We start from the raw sequence: 14,723 nt of genomic DNA, 5'->3' as shown, positions 1-14,723 counted from the left end.
CCCGGCCCTCTGGAGCTCTGGGCTACCCCGTCCAGCCCGCGTTGCCCCGGTGCCCTCCATCCCTGAGCCTGCGCTTTGTGGAGGCGGACCTCGGTGCACCCCGCCCCCGCCAGCTCCCCTCCTCCTCTTTCCCTGGGGCCTGGGGTAGAGGAGGCATTTCCGCCCGTGGAAAACTGTCTGAGCTGCGAGGAGTCTGACCAGGGGAGGACCCAGAGGGGCCGGACGCGTGGCGGGCGAGGAGGGGAGGGAGAGCTTGGTTCAGTCTGGCTCTGGAGTGGCCCCGGCAAAGGTGTCTACGCCGCCCATCCCGTTGCTGGCTACTGGGATGTCTTCCTCAGCACCAAGGCCCCTCCCCAAATTGATGGCTCCAACTAAACCTTGCTAGGGTATGGCAGGCCGGGTGCTGCAGAATGACCTGTGCCCCGGGAGAAGGGGACACAGGAGAGGGTGGTCAGAGGTGGGTGTCACACACCTGAGCAAAGATTCCCTGAGTGCAGAATTCCAGGAATAGCCTTGGCGAGCTCCCCTGCCCTGGCGTGGTCACTGCGGCATCAGTAACACCCGGGCTGGGTTGGGGGGTTTGCTCTGCAGCCCGGATCAGAGCAGCTTCGTCTTCTGATGCTTGGATGGGAAGGGAACATTTCCTATTTGAAGGCCTGGCCTGCAGCTTTTAAAGTTTGCAAGAGGCTCTTTAAACCTCCTTCCTACCCCCTCTGCCCCCAGAGAGTGCAGGACGCTCACCCCTTTCTTCTCCCAGCTGCTTCTCCCAGAGCCAGGTACCCAGCTGAGGCCTGGAAAACTGGACCCTGAGGCCCAGAGCTACAAGATTCAGGCAGGAGGGAGGACCAGCCAGACAGTGGGAGGATGCAATTCAAACTCCATCAGAAGGTCTGCCGGATTTCGCAGGAGCCGCACATTCTCCAGTGGCAGCCTGCTTGTGGTGTCGGGAGGGATGGCGGATGCCAGCATCGCCTTGGCAGTATCTGACATCCAGCTTCTGGTTCCCAAGTCCAGTGTCCTCTCTTCCCCCTCACCCAGCATGAAATGGAAATATCAACATCTTCTTCCCTGAGGGCTGTTTGCAGTGGCCTCGAGCCTGCTGAGTGTGCTTCCCCTACCCCTGGCAAACCTTGTTAGTTGGGCAGGGTCCCCTCACTCTTAACTGGCAAGGGGGAGCCATTGGGCCCCAGGAGGAGGATTAATACCCCAGTACCTTTACATCAGATCTGCTTATTAATAAACTTTCACAGCTTCTCAGCCCTGAGGGGTCAGGGGAGGCTTTTGGGTGTTGCACGTTGGCTCTGCCAGTCCCCTGATGGAATTGGAGCCTTGGGAAGAGAGTTCACTTCTGTGAACCTCTTGTGGCCTTAACCGGCCAGTGGGCACACTGCCCCCACATCCAGTGCCTGATGTAGAGCAAGCCCCTCTGCCATGGCCACCCCCTCCCTCTGCATGGCCACCTGCCTCACCAGTAAGTTCAGGAAGCGCCCAGCATTTACAGTAGCCCAGGACAGCATGAGCAGGGACTGCTTCACCAAAACAGGGCATTTGAGTTGGTCCCGTGCTGATGGGTTGTCAGAATGTGGAAGTGTTAGTTACTCAGTCTATTATAGCGAGTGTTCTTCATTCATTTTGACTCTTTGCAACCCCGTGAACTCTAGCCTGCCAGGCTCCTCTGTCCATGGGATTTCCCAGGCAAGAATACTGGAGTAGGTTGCCATTCCCTTCTCCAGGGGATCTTCCTCACCCAGGGATCTAACCTAGGTGTCCCGCATTGCAGGCAGATCCTTTACTGTCTGAACCACATGGGCTGTCAGAGGAAAGCTTATTAGAAGGTCTCTTTTGGCTGGGGGTGACCCTGGAACCATCCCTGGTCACTGAACTGAATCAAAAATAAGACTTAAAGCCTTGGAAGGACCAACTGATGAACAGAGGCATTCCTGAGTGCCTCTCCCCCATGAAGCCACCCTCTAAGCTGTCACAGTAAAATGTCAACCTGAGTGCAGGCCCCCGGGCCCAGGCTAGGGGTAGTGGGCCCTCGCTGTGGGCCTCCCTCTGCTTCTCTGCAGAAAAGTGAAACAAGGAGGATTTTGTCCCCAGACCTGCTGCTGGAAGGAAGCGCCTCGGTGGGGCCGGAGAGGGATGGGGGTGGGGGCCCATCTGGGCCTCCAGCTGCCCACCCTCCCCACGTGGTGCTTGCCTCTGAGATAATGAGTTGCCTGCACTGATGGGCAGCTGGCCAGAAGCCAGCTCAGAAAGTGGGCTGGACGGGAAGCACCCCTCTTAGCACCCTCTGGCCAGCCCTAGGCCTCTCAGCCCACTTCCCCTCTCCCCACCATCTGCCTCTGTCTTTGCTCACCCATGTGTTATACACATGCACACGCACAGAGCCAGGTGTGGGCATGTACAGGAACGATTGGGCTGGGGGCCTCCAAGAGGGGAGAAGTGAGGTCAATACAGTCATCTTCGCAGTGCTGTAATTTTCTCCTTGGCTTTGGCCTTTGATTAATGTCACCCCCTCCCCCAGCCCACATACCTGGGGATCAGATTTCACTTTCCACCTCCCGGCCTCAGGTCCTTGGCAGGAAGGAGCTGGGTCTCCAGGAGTGGGGTGAGCGTGGGGGGAGGGTCCCCTAACCAGCCCAGAGTGGGGAGCAGGGCTCTGCATCCTCGGGTCCCAGGGCCCCCTCCCCACCCACCAGCCCCGTGGGCTGGGCTAAGAGGACCTCCGTGGCTGGGCGGTCCTGCCCCCAACCCCAGGCCTTCCCTGAGGGGCTCTGGCATCTGGGCTTGGGCCACGGCGACTTTTTTCTGCTTTCTCTCTCCTTTCCCTCTCCTCTTCGTACTCCCCTCAGCCCGTCGGTCCTTGCATGTTTCCAGGCTGTCAGCAGATTGCCACAGAGGACGAGTTTCTCTTACCAGAAAGAAAAAAATGTTTCTGGTGAGACCAGGGGAGCGCAGCCAGTGCCTGGCGAACCGTGTACCCCAGGAGCACTCTGCCGGCTCTGCGTCTGTCTTCCCCAGCCTTTGTTCTCTGGGGTCTCCCCTTGCCTGTCAGGAGCAGAACAGGAGAGCAAATGAGCAGAGCAGAGGGCTGTGGGGAGTGTTCTCGGCCCACACCCTTCCTGGGGCAGCAGTGGGTCCCTGGGCCACCCTGGGTTTCACTGATGGAGGGTTCACGACTAGTCTTCAGCATTCACCCCGCTGATGTCTGCACTTCTGAGCACAGCTCTGCGAAGAGGCCCAGCCCCCTTACCCCTGCGAGGCTTGTTTCTCTCTCTCACCCACACACACAGTGTCTCTCTCACTGGTGGCCTTGTCTCTGTGATCTGCAGCCTGGGAAAGAAAGATGCTCAGGAAGAAGGAATGATGCTGGGGAGGTGAGGGTGGGGATCCCGGCCACGGCCGTCGGCCTGCGCCCACAGTGGGTGCATTTCTGGCTTCCCTGCCACCCTCCTCCGCGCAGCCTGCAACTGGAGTTTCATCTGCTTGCAGCTATTCTGGACATTGTTACTGAGGGAAAGTCGCTGGGAGCTCTCTCCATGAGCCCTGGGGCAGGGGATTGGTGGCGGGGGTTGGGGGGAGGTCTTCTGAGTTAATGCTTCAGTTGGCTGAGTTCCTCAGACTCTTGAGGCCCTGGCTTTGCCAAATCATTTAGTGAACACTACCGTGGGCTCCGTGAGACATGCCGGCCGAGGCCTGGGCCCCTCCTGGGTCCCAGACACGTGGCCCACATGCTCCACACAAGCGCACAGTGAGGCCTGTTGCCCAGGACGCCCAGCTGCTGTGGAAACTGTCTTTTCCTGCTTCCTGGAAGCCCCCCAAATCCCTGGCTGGGGAGTAATTGCTCCATATGAGGGCAGGCATTCTCCTGGAGCTCCAGCATGACAGGTGAAGCAGCTGAGGGTGGGGGTGGCGACTTCAGGAAGGACCCTCCTCAGCCGACATCCTGGGTGCACTGAGCAGTTAGGATCCTAAGGGTGAGGCCCTGGGTTCTGGCCCAGGCTCCCCAGAGGCCTCGGAGGGCAGCCCACCCCTGTGGGGCTTTACCTCCCAGTGCCTCTGTCTGGAAGCTGGGATACCAGCAGGCTCTGGGTCTGCTCTCCCCAGTCGCCGCTGCTCAGCCATGTTGCTCCTGGGGAGTTGGCCCCCGGAATGCCAGGGCGGAGGGGTGTCAGGTAGGGAGGGGAGCAGGGCGTGAGCCACGGGTGTGCACTCAGGACCGTTAGTAGGGGCAGGATGTGTGTGTGTGCTCAGCCATGTCCAACTCCTTGCAACCCCATGGACTGCAGCCCGCCAGGCTCCTCTGTCTGTGGGATCCTTTAGGCAAGAATGCTGGAGTGGGTTGCCATTGCCTGCTCCAGGGAATCTTTCCAACCCAGGGATCAAACCCGCATCTCTTGTGTCTCCTGCATTGGCAGGCAGGTTCTTTACCACTGTGCCACGTGGGAAGCAGGATCAGGAACCACTGTCCACATCTGGGAAAGGTGGGGGGACCGTCCCAAGCCTTCACAGGGACCTCCACAGAGACATATGAGGACATGGGCGTGGGGCATCAAGGGGTCCCGGCTGGAGACTGTCCTTCTTGGCCATACTAGCCTGGCCTCACTTTCCTCTGGGGCCCCTCCTCCCTTGCCATCCTTAATGACCTCTCTCCCAACCTCGGTGCCCTACCCAGCCCCTCCCCCAGGCACCTGCCCCAACCAGGAGCTGAAAGGCGGCTGTAAAACTGGTAGGCCTCACCTTGTTCCTGAACTTCAATTATGGACAGGCCCCCACCCCGCTCTTGCTTTATAACCATTGACTTTTTTGTTGTTGTTGGGTGGTTTTCTGTTTGTTTGTTTTTTTTTAAGCAATTCTCACAGGCTTGCTTTTGCTTCTCTGGAGCAAAGCATGGCCACAGTGCAGCCTCGACAGCTGGCTGCGGTGGTGGCCCGAAAAAGGAATGGTTTAGCTGATAAAGACCTGCTATTTTTATCTAACACTTGATCCTTTTCAAAGGGCTTTCAGGGCCTGTGTCTCCTTTAATCCCAACAAAACCCTGTCAGAAAGAGTCTGTTCACATTTCACAGGAGGACCGTCGGAGGGTCAGAGGCTCCCTTACACGTGCACGCGGCCCCTGCTGGGGGCACCTCTGGCCTCTGCAGCCCCACCCATCTCACTGAATACAAATGTTGTGTCCCCAGGGCAGGATTTGCAAGGGGGTGTGGTACCTGGCCTATCTTTTGGGTCACCCACCTTTCCTGGGGACCCACTTAGGATGGCTGGAGCTCCTTGAGTGGCTTGTTCCTGTGAGTCACTCGCCAAGCTCGGCCGTTGGTCACCCTGTCCTGTGCTGATCCTGGGAGCCCATTGGAGAGTCAAAGCCCTTGCAGCCCCCTGCCCACTGCTGGCAACTGTCCTGTGGGCAGTGGCCACATGCACTAGTGACCATGGTCAGTGCTGCCAGGGAGGCCCGGGGTGCTGGGGAGAGGGCAGCCAGGCGGGTGGTCTCACCAGGTGCTTCTTCGGATCACAGGGACCCCATAGTAGGGCCAGGGTGGGGAGAGGCCCCAGGCTACAGATAGCCCAGCCTGTGAGGGGGACGGGATGGGCAGGGGCACCTCTCCATCCTCTGTCTCCATCCCAGGGTGCTGGAGGCAGGGGGGTGGGGTGGGGGTCACTGGCCTGGTGATACGTGTGCCTAGAGATGGGGGTACGTCTTTCAGGCATTTACTATGCCTGCAACGTGGGACACCAGGGTTCCATCCCTGGGTTGGGAAGATCCCCTGGAGAAGGAAATGGCAACCCACTCCAGTACTGCCTGGAAAATTCCATGGACTGGGGAGCCTGGTAGGCTACAGTCCATGGGGTCTCGAAGAGTCGGACACGACTGAGCAACTTCACTTTCACTTTCCTGCAGGAAGGGTGTGGGGAGAGGGGAGAGCCCCAGGCAGGAGGCTTCACCCGGCCCCACAGGGGACGCCCTGCTGCTCTCTGAGGCCCCGGTCCCACCCTCCCATGTGCCCCAAGCACAGCAGGCCTGCACCCCACCCCTTCCAGGCTGAGCCCACTGTATGCACTTAGTAAGGGCCTGTCCTGGGCAACTTCAACCTGAACTGTGTCTACACTCCCAGCCATTTGGCTGCAGGGTGAAGAGTGGAAGCACACAGAGGGCTAAGCAGACAGTGAGAGGGTCCGGGCTCTGGGCCTCCCCTCTGCACCCCCAACTCTGCCTCAGCTCCCCGAGGTTGGGGGTGGAGTGGGGTACCGGCCCCTACACTCACCCAGCTGCGTCCGAACACCATAGAGGCAGGGTTGAATGGTGGACCCTGGAGGCAGAGCCAGGCCTGGGCCTTCACGAGGTCTCCAGGGTGAATGAGGCCTGGGGTAGGGCAGAGGTGGCAAGGATAAAGAGGAGCGATGGCCCAGGCCACACAGCTGGGTAAGAGCCCCAAGTCACTAGACTCTCAGTCCAGTACTCTGGGGAGAGCAGGGTTTCTGAGTTACACACCCACCTCCAACTGCTGGCCCAGACGGGTGTGGACCGGAGTTGGGTCAGGATGGTTTACTTCTTGGCAGCCCTGTAACTACTTGTCCCGAGCCGGGGCCTGGCTCCCCAGAGAGGGTGTTTCCAGGAACCTCCTGCCCTGGCCGCCACAGCCACGTTTCCGTCCCGGCAGAGGGGCCCTGGCTTCCAGAAGCCTCTAGACTCCACCCCGTGGGCTCTGCTCCTGACAGCCTGCTCCACACCAGTGCCCGGTGATTCCATCGCTGCCCAGCAGACTGCTCGCTGCCTAAGGTGGCCAGAGGGGACAGGCATGCATGCCCATGCTGGGGGCCTCCTAGAGCCCTGTCCCCACCAGTGAGCTACTGGGAACCTCCTTGGTCCAATGCAGTGGCTCCCAACCTGCCTGGTACACCCTGGTTCCTACAGGTTCCGAGGCCCAGTGTGGTCATCAAGGTCACATCTGTGCTTCCCCCCCACCACCATCCCCAGTTTGAAAGAATCTATTGTGGTCACAGCTGGTATAATGAAGAGGACTAATGGTATAGGGGCTTCAAAATACTCTTGCCGAGTCCCTATGGGTCATTTTACGTGGCTTCCAGGTGGGGCTCGGTTTCTCTTTAGAGGGAACAGCTGGGGGCCTGGGGATGCTTCCTTTCCTTCCAGATGATGCTCTGTGTGTCCTGAGCATCGCCCTCCCCCGCCTCTGCTCCCCAGGCTCCTTGCCAGCCAGCAGGGTAAGGCCTCACTTTGGGGAATGGGGGAGGCGGGAGGGATCCCCAGCAGACGTGGGACCACCATGAGGCTGACCCTGCACTGCCGTCCGCAGGAAGAGCGGCCCCCCTACCAACGCTACAAGAAGGGGGGCTCCGTGGCCGGCGTGTGCTACTTGTCGATGGGCATGGTCGTGCTGCTCATGGGTCTGGTGTTCGCCTCTGTCTACATCTACAGATACTTCTTCCTGGCTCAGGTGAGGTGGGCAGAGGGAGGTGGGGAGAAACAGTGGCCTTTAGAGGAGGAAGTGAACACCCCACCTCCAAGGTGGGAGGAGTGCCCCACAAGCCTAGAAGATTCGCAGCCTCCTCCTCCTCCCTGGTCTGTCCACGAGACAGGACTGAAGTCCCATCCTCTGACTGCCGTGGGGTCTGGAGGAGTGGCCTTACCTGTCTTTTTGGACACATCTATCTGAAGCTGACAGCTCTCCTGGGAGTACAGTCCATCATGGGGGAGCCAGGATTAGCATCTGGGCTGTGAGGCTGGCAGCCCCTTCCCACAGTGACCCCAGAGCATCAGCACCAGAAACTCGGGGTGCAGCAGAAACCAGAACTCTGCAGGCCCTTCAGAGCCTGGCCCCCTGTGCCCTGCAGGTCGAGCTTCAAGGAATTCCCATTCTGTGCCTGGTCATCTGGGCTACAACCCATGAAAGCTTACAGAGTCAGCTCCGCCCCCTGTTAGGGTGGCCCCCGCCCAAGATCACACCCCGTCATCTGCTCGCCCAGGCCCTCTGGGCACAAAGCTGGGCCAGAGACCTGGCCATGGTCACAGCAGCCTGTCATCTGCCTGGGGAGGGAGGCCGGGCCCCCAAGTTCTCGGAAGGGAAGGTAGTTCAATGAAAGTTTGCTTAATGACCATAAACATAACAACATGGGGAATCTCAGTGACCAAAAGGCTGGGAATTGCCAGTCGCTTATGACCCAAGTGGCCCCTTCCCACCCTCAAGCCCTGGGCTTTGACTTCCTCGTCCCCCAGTTTCTCTAGGGTGGAATTCACTGAAGAGCTTGCAGTCCGGGTGACTTTCCCCTTAAAACCTCAGCTCCCGCACACCCACCCACTTGCCCTTTTGTTTGGCATCCTCCCCTCCCCCACGACCTGCTTTCCCCCTGGTTCCTGGTTTTTGCTTTCTGGGGCCTTTTCCTGTTGCAGCTGTGCTGCTGTCCTGGACTTCCCCTCTGATTGCAGCCCCAACTCATGCCTGGTTCTCAGGGCATGGGGAACCTCAGAGCAGCCTTGCGCCTGCGCCCTGGGACCCCTGGGACGGTATGATTCATGTGTGATGATTCACCCTCCTGGGAGAGCACAGCTGAAACAGAAAGGGACATCTGCCTGTCATGACCTGGAGGAGCCAGAGGGGCGCCCGCCCCCCCGCCGCGGCCACCAGTCAGTCACGTGGCCTCGGTTGCACCCGGCCACCTCCCTTCCCTTGATGGAATGATAAGCGGGCCCTTCAAACGGGGGACACCGCGTTTATCAAGGTTCCTCAGGAGGCCCAGGTCCGGGGAGGTGGTGGGGCTTGTGTGAAGTTGAACACAGCTTGGGGAGGGGCAGGAGGTGGGGTTGCCACCAGCATCTGATAACAAGGCTGCCTCTCAGTCCCTCCCCCTTCCTCCTGGCCCTCCAAGGTCTCCAGGGCCCCCTGCAGAGGCAGCAGGAAGGGTGGGCGGGCACCCCCTGGTGGCAGTGGAGGGTGGCACCCCACCCCACCCCAGGCTCTTTCTCGGGTATCTGTCCTCCCACTGGCCCATCCCCTTTCACTGCCATAGACTCATGGACTTGGTGGGCAGAAGGGGTCTAAGGGGTCACTTTGTTTTAGATATGAGGAAGCTGAGCCTCAGCGAAATCATCCTCCTAGGAACTGGCACACCTGGCTCACCCTCCCTGACTCCCGTGTTTCTCAGTTTCTGCATCTGTGAGATGGGCATCCCAGCCCTGCCCTTCCCGCTTCCCCAGGCCTTCAGAGCCAGGAGCGGTTGGGCAGGCAGCAGGGGCCTCGCGGAGGGCCCTGTGTGACCAGGTTGTCTCTCTCTCTCGCCCCGCTCCCCACCTTGCTCAGCTGGCCCGAGACAACTTCTTCCACTGTGGCGTCCTCTACGAAGACTCCCTGTCCTCCCAGGCCCACACTCGCATGGAGCTGGAGGAGGACGTGAAGATCTACCTCGAGGAGAACTATGAGCGCATCAACGTGCCCGTGCCCCAGTTTGGGGGTGGTGACCCTGCAGACATCATCCACGACTTTCAGCGGGTGAGGCCAGCCAGGGCCCGGGGTGGGGGTGGAGAGCAGGCACCAGAAGGAGCAACAGACGTGAAGGGAGAATGCCCACACCCTTTGTACAAACTTGGAGTACATAACCATGCAGTACAAACTGTGGTGCAGACGTCTATGGTTTAGGTCCATCGGGGGTTTAGAGACCCCACCTTTATCACGTAGTTCTTGCGGTTATCACTGACTATGAACTCGTCATGGTTGATTTTCTCCTGGGCCACCTGACAGCTGCAGACACTGGCTCTCATGGGCGAGGCCAGTGTTCCTTTTAATGAGCTCTTTCCACGTTGACATCTTATCAAGATGCAGCACTCGGGGGTGGGGAGGAGCCGCTCACTAAGGGTCCCCGCTGTCCACAGGGGTGGCCGGACCTCCCAGGTTTGATGAGATACATAGTCGGGCGTTACCCTGATTCTCAGAGCTCAGCTGTATAACCTCCCGAGAAGAATCCTTGTCACAACTGAAGCATTTGATAGTGTTTTCATCTAGTAAGTGGAATCTACTATAGATACAGCCTAGGAAAGGAGAGCGGGAGAAGGGAGCCCCACCTAGATGTTGAGGAATCCGGGGTACATCACTGGGAGCACTGTGGGTTCACACCTCGCACAGCCCGCCGGGGCCAAGCCCTCACCTGCAGACACTGATGTGGCCCTTTCTTTCTGCTCAGGGTCTCACCGCTTATCATGACATCTCCCTGGACAAGTGCTACGTCATCGAGCTCAACACCACCATCGTACTGCCCCCCCGCAACTTCTGGGAGCTCCTCATGAATGTGAAGGTGAGCGGGACCCCGGCAGCGTCTTGTCCCTCCCTTGTCCCCCCACCACCATGAGACAAGGGAGATTTCTGGGGCCAGCAGGGATGGGGGGGCCTGGGCATTGCTGTCAGCTGGTCCCAGCACCCTTAGTCAGTCCCTCTGGCTGCGGCTCCCTTCTCCCTCACACAGAGTCAATGCCTCTCCTTTCTGCCTCCCCAGCCCCCCACTCCTGCCTCCCCACTTAAGAACCGAGACCAGCTTCCTTAGCATTCATGGCCGTGCCCCATGTTGCTCTATTGACAGCAGTGCAGGGAGGAGACCGGGGCCCTGCCTCGCAGGAGCACTTCCCCTAGGGTGGGGGGGCCGACTTGTGCGTGTGCGAGCACACGTCCACACACACACATGCCCACACTCACACGCACGTACACACACACATGCCCCCCACACACACACCCGCATGCTCACACACATGACTCACTGGCAATGCAGGTGCAGAAGTGCCCGGGGACATCAGAAGGGTGAGCCATGCGGTCTCTGGATGAAGGGGTGGGCATGTTGGACGGGCATTTCAGGTGCTGAGGGTTCTCAAGTGAGCAGAAGGATGTCGGTGGGGGGAAGTCTGTGGGCAGTTGGGGACCCTGAGAGTTGGGCCCGGGTACTGACCTGGTGCTGGGCTGCTCTCCCTTTGCAGAGGGGGACCTACCTCCCTCAGACGTACATCATCCAGGAGGAGATGGTGGTCACGGAGCACGTCAGCGACAAGGAGGCCCTGGGCTCCTTCATCTATCACCTGTGCAGCGGGAAGGACACCTACCGCCTGCGGCGCCGGGCCACCCGGAGGCGTGAGTGGCCATCTCCACCCACCTTGGCCCCTGCCCTGAGCCCAAACCACGGCCCAGCTGAGCCTGGCCCCAGAGCTGGAGACCAGCTGTCAGAGAGCTAGGATTGCAGCAGCAGTAACGACAGCACATGTTAACGGGGCACTTACTGCATGCCAGGCACTGCTTTACACTCTCTGTGTCCTCCTAAGGCAGTGTGAGTCGTCATCACCATCATCATCCTTGTCATCTTTTATTCTTGCTGTCCCTTTTAGAGATGAGGAAAGGAGGGGCGCAGACAGGTCAACAGACAGCCCTGAGAGCACACAGCAGGAAGGTGGCAGAGCTGTGAGGTCTGACTCCGGCTACTGCGCTCATGCCATCTACTATGCTGCCTCTGGGTGAAACTGGGTGTCATTTCCTGGGCCTCCCCACCCCTGGTCCTGAGACCCTGCTCAGACTCCGAGGCTGGTGGCCTTCGTGGCCCAGCCAGTTCTAGGCCAGGACATAAGTCTTACTAGACTTTCTCTGTTCTCTCCCAGGGATCAACAAACGAGAGGCCAAGAACTGCAACGCCATCCGCCACTTTGAGAACACCTTCGTGGTGGAGACGCTCCATCTGCGGGGTGGTGTCGAAGCCCCGCCCCCGCCCTCCAGGCCCCGCCCCATCTTCCAGGCCCCGCCCCCACCCTCTCCGTTTTCTCTTCCGGCCACTCTCTGGCCCTCCTTACCCTGCTTAGCTTGTAATTTGGACGCCTTCCCCGTAAATGTGATGTTTCTCTCCCCGTTTCTCTCCAGCCCTGCCCGCCTCCTTGTACCAGAGCTGTGACCTCTCAAGGCCTCCCCCTTTGCTGACCTTTCAGGTGTGGGGGAGGGAGGGGACCCCCCAAGATGGTTTCTGTGACCAACATCTTGAGGTCAGGTCCCTGGGCCCTGGCCCACAGCGGCACTGGTGGCCCAAGGGGAAGGACAGGACGGAAGGAACCAGGCATGTGGGGTTCTGGCGAAGGGATGGGGTCGGGGGAGGGGGTGTGGAGTGGGGTTCAGGAACATCTGCACAACTGGGAAGGGCCTAAAAGGCCTTTTGCTTGCTCCGCACGCATCCCCTACTTTCCAGCTCTCAGATCTGAACTGAGGATGGAGGGAACGTGCCCAAGAATGGACCCCCCCCTGCCCCTCCCAGAGCACAAGGGAAGGTGGCTGTCCTGGGGCTGTCCCCAGGACTCTAGTCAGTGCCTTCAGCCCACCTGTGGGAGCCTGGAGTTTGGGGTGGGGGGTTCAGATAAGTCCGTCAAGCACAATCAATCTCCGGGTGGAACCAAAGAAGGAAGGAGCCAGGGCTGGGGGCGCTGGCCCTCCAGGAGCACATGTGGGGTCCCCACCAGCCACAGCCACAGAGCAACAGGGTGGGGGTGTCCTCTCCTGTCCAGGGGCGACCCTGCCAGCTGAGCACTGAGCAGGGATGCTCAATCCTTCGGAGAGAGGGGGCCTCCCTGCTGTCCCCGGGGTAGAGCTCTTGTAGGATGCCATGGGTGGGTGGGGGGAGGGGAGGGAGAGCCAGCTGGTACTTGGGAACCCTGCCTCCTCTCTGGAATTCCAGTCCCCTCTGGGGGAATGCAGCGTTTCCTTTTCCTTCTCACTTTTGCATGTTTTTACTGATCGTTCGATATGCTAACAGTTCTCAGCCCTGAAGAGAAGGGCTCCGACACCTCCAGTCAGACTTTGGTGCTCTCTGGAGATGAAACTCTTGAAGTGCTTTGTATATTTTCTCAATTAGATCTCTTTTCAGGAGTGTCCATAGAACAATAAACATCTTTGACTTCTGATTTTGGCTTGGGAGAGATGGGTGGTGGTGGTGGTGGTGGGTGAGGGGTGCACCTCCACCCTGTAGACTGGGCTTTGAGGGGGGTGCAGGTGGACATGCAGGAGACAGGCAGGAGAAGTTCTTGGGCCTTGACATCCAGCACTGCTCCGTGGTTCAGCCAAGGAATGTAGGTGTCCCCTTCTTCCTTCCCTCAAGTCCTCACGTCACCCCGAACCAGGTGGATTCACCTATTACAGGCAAGGGAGGAGGAAAAAGCCGGAGATTATGCAGTTTGCCCAAGGTCAAGCTGCTTTTTAAGTGCCTATAAACCACCCGTTCAGTTCCACACGGAAGATGACATCATTATTGCTTGTCCTTAAGCACAAGAACAGTGTCGTGTTCACAATTTCTGGGCAATTAGTAACCATCTTAGGTCTGAACTGAGGTTTGGTGTGAGTCACAGGCTCACATTCTGCAGAAAGGGAGGGGATGGGAGCTGTGGCGAGTGGAGCCCAGGGGTGTGACCCAGGTCCTACCCTGCAGACAGAATGGGTGCCTACAATCTTGGCTTACAAGCTCTGTCATCCTGTGAAGGATATAAAAGATTCAAATTCACGCAGACACGTGTTTGTTCTCAATTCCAAAGTCAATCTTGCAAAGGTGTCATGTCCTATTACAGTCCCCAATCTAAATGCAATGCAATCACAATTAAAACACTGACATTTAACTGATAGATTCAGTTCTTTCGGGGAAAGTAAACATGGTGAGTGCACAGGTAAATCCTGAAACAAGAACAGTTTACAGATGTAAAACATAATTTAAGAGTTTGGTGTAGCGAAGCAAAAGATCAGTGAGACACGATGGAGTGTCCAGGAGTTGACTTAAGATACAAGAGTTAGGTTGTTGACTTAAATTTAGGTTAGTGGAGGATTTCTGAGTTCTTTTTATTGGAACTAACTAGTCATCTTGACAAAAAATTAACCTGCATCCTACATCCTCTACAAAATTAATTCAAACTTTTTAGGCATGAAATGAAGCCATAAAAGTACTTGAGATGATTTAAAAGATCATCTTAGAGGAGGGCCATCTTTTTAAGCATGATACCCACGACAGTTCAGTTCAGTCGCTCTGTCGTGTCCGACTCTGCGACCCCATGAACCGCAGCATGCCAGGCCTCCCTGTCCATCACCAACTCCCGGAGTCTACCCAAACTCATGTCCATTGAGTCCATGATGCCATCCAACCTATCTCATCCTCTGTCGTCCCCTTCTCCTCCTGCCTTCAATCTTTCCCAACATCAGGGTCTTTTCAAATGAGTCAGCTCTTCGAATCAGGTGGCCAAAATACTAGAGTTTCAGCTTTAACATCAGTCCTTCCAATGAACACCCAGGACCGATTTCCTTTAGGATGGACTTGTTGGATCTCCTTGCAGTCCAAGGGACTCTCAAGAGTCTTCTCCAACACCACAGTTCAAAAGCATCAATTCTTCTGTGCTCAGCCCTCTTTATAGTTCAACTCTCACATCCATACATGACTACTGGAAAAACCATAGCCTTGACTAGACGGACCTTTCTTGACAAAGTAATGTCTCTGCTTTTTAATATGCTGTCTAGGTTGGTCATAACTTTCCTTCCAAGGAGTAAGCATCTTTCAATTTCATGCTGCAATCAACCATCTGCAGTGATTTTGGAGCCCAAAAAAATAAAAACAGTCATTGTTTCCACAGTTTCCCCATCTATTTCCCATGAAGTGATGGTACCAGATGCCATGATCTTCGTTTTCTGAATGTTGAGTTTTAAGCCAACTTTTTCACTATC

At 57.6% G+C, this 14,723-nt stretch overlaps 1 protein-coding gene across 1 annotated transcript in view; it reads left to right on the top strand.

Annotated features, from left to right (window-relative positions):
- Positions 1 to 12,928, top strand: part of ITM2C (integral membrane protein 2C) — a 13,984-nt gene extending 1,056 nt beyond the window's left edge. The window contains 6 exon segments of the mRNA XM_010836981.1: positions 7,317 to 7,457; positions 9,318 to 9,506; positions 10,195 to 10,305; positions 10,976 to 11,126; positions 11,645 to 11,718; positions 11,720 to 12,928. Of these exon segments, the coding sequence (XP_010835283.1) occupies positions 7,317 to 7,457; positions 9,318 to 9,506; positions 10,195 to 10,305; positions 10,976 to 11,126; positions 11,645 to 11,718; positions 11,720 to 11,842 (789 nt within the window). The 3' untranslated portion in view covers positions 11,843 to 12,928.
- Positions 12,929 to 14,723: the final 1,795 nt, after the last annotated feature.

Source organism: Bison bison, unplaced genomic scaffold, assembly GCF_000754665.1.
Source record: "Bison bison bison isolate TAMUID 2011002044 unplaced genomic scaffold, Bison_UMD1.0 scf7180017864068, whole genome shotgun sequence".
NCBI classification, from domain to species: domain Eukaryota; kingdom Metazoa; phylum Chordata; class Mammalia; order Artiodactyla; family Bovidae; genus Bison; species Bison bison.
This window is presented reverse-complemented; position numbering and strand designations above follow the sequence as displayed.